Source organism: Seriola lalandi, unplaced genomic scaffold, assembly GCF_002814215.2.
Source record: "Seriola lalandi dorsalis isolate HSWRI2012SDOR001 ecotype SW California unplaced genomic scaffold, Sedor1 jcf7180002053934, whole genome shotgun sequence".
Classification (NCBI taxonomy): domain Eukaryota; kingdom Metazoa; phylum Chordata; class Actinopteri; order Carangiformes; family Carangidae; genus Seriola; species Seriola lalandi.
In genome coordinates, this window is record NW_019524487.1 from 27,025 (window position 1) to 28,326 (window position 1,302).

Consider the following 1,302-nt stretch of genomic DNA (forward strand, 5'->3'; position numbering starts at 1 on the left):
GCTCGTCACTGACTGAAGAAGAAGAGATTAACTGGGTGTTTGTGAGACAGATTATTTTGACAGGGAGCAGTTGAGCTTGTCAGCTGTGCGAGCCGCTCTGGCAGGTAATCAACCTGAGTTGGAGCTTGTTTTCTCTTCCTTGAAAATGATTGTGGCTGGTAAAGCGGTGAGAGTGGAACTGACCGTCCACCGAGTGTCTCACCTCAGATTAACCACCAAACTCTCCTCCAATCATCACGCTCTCTGCTCCTTTTTACTTCCTCCTGACCTCGCTGCTCAATGGCCTCTTACTAATCCTGTGTGTGTGTGTGTGTGTGTGTGTGTGTGTGTGTGTGTGTAGGAGGAGGTGGAGGCAGAGAACAGAAGGAACACAAGGACCAAACTGACGGCGAAGCTGACGGCACACCAGGAGGAGGTGAGAGCGTGCGACACGCAGCAAAACAAATCGATCTGAAGCTCAAGTCCTTTTCATTTTCAACATTAACTGCTCAGATATAAAGTTTCTAAAATCAACTTTATTACAGATTTTTGCAAAAATGTGGGAGAAAATTTAGATTCCGATCATTCCGAACCCAATCAGAAGTTTAGACAAGTGGTTCCCAACCTGCGGGCCGGGGCCCTCCGGGGGGCCGCACATGCGCTGCAAGTGGGCCGACTAATCATTTTCAAAAGTAAATAGATAAATAATTAAAATATAAATGTTTTAAAACAAACTTCTTGTTGTTTCACTGTGATGATCCAATGATGAGAACGTTTACGAGCTGCTCATCAGCAGGAAGATCTTTACCTGGGACATGAGCAGGTTCTTCTTCTCCCTCAGATCATTAGTTCAAACGTCTCGTCTCTGTAGATTCACTTTGGAAATCTTCAGTAAAATATTTATGTTTTTATTAATAATTTCTTTTATTAATTTACATAAAAAAATGAGTTTATTATTTATATTTGAAATAAATGAATAAAAACGTTTCTCCTCAGCGTCACAGTAACTGTAAAGATGCGGCGCAGCAGGACGTTGGTGCTGCGCTGTACGCCGCTCTATAAATACACTGCACCTGCTGACAGACTAACCACGGGTCACTGTTCTGTGTCATCAGATCTCCTCCCCGCCGGGTCGCCACGACTCCCGCAGCAGAAAGGAGGGAACGCTGCAGAAGATCGGAGACTTCCTGCAGAGCTCGCCCACGCTGCTCGGCACAAAAGGTCAGTGTGTCAGTGTGCGAGTCTTTACTGAGGCAGAGGTGAAACCTTCATCGGGTTCGCTCAGTCCCAGTTCAGAGAGGGAGGAGCCTGGAAGAGAGGAAG

At 45.9% G+C, this 1,302-nt stretch overlaps 1 protein-coding gene across 1 annotated transcript in view; it reads left to right on the plus strand.

The window, feature by feature from the left end:
* LOC111652282 (kinesin-like protein KIF20B) overlaps positions 1 to 1,200 on the plus strand; it is a gene marked incomplete at its 3' end in the record, with an annotated part of 21,824 nt that extends 20,624 nt beyond the window's left edge. Inside the window, exons 8-9 of the mRNA XM_023402503.1 lie at positions 341 to 415; positions 1,095 to 1,200. Coding sequence (XP_023258271.1) covers positions 341 to 415; positions 1,095 to 1,200 — 181 coding nt within the window. The remainder of the gene's footprint in view (positions 1 to 340; positions 416 to 1,094) is intronic.
* Between the last annotated feature and the right edge of the window lie 102 nt (positions 1,201 to 1,302).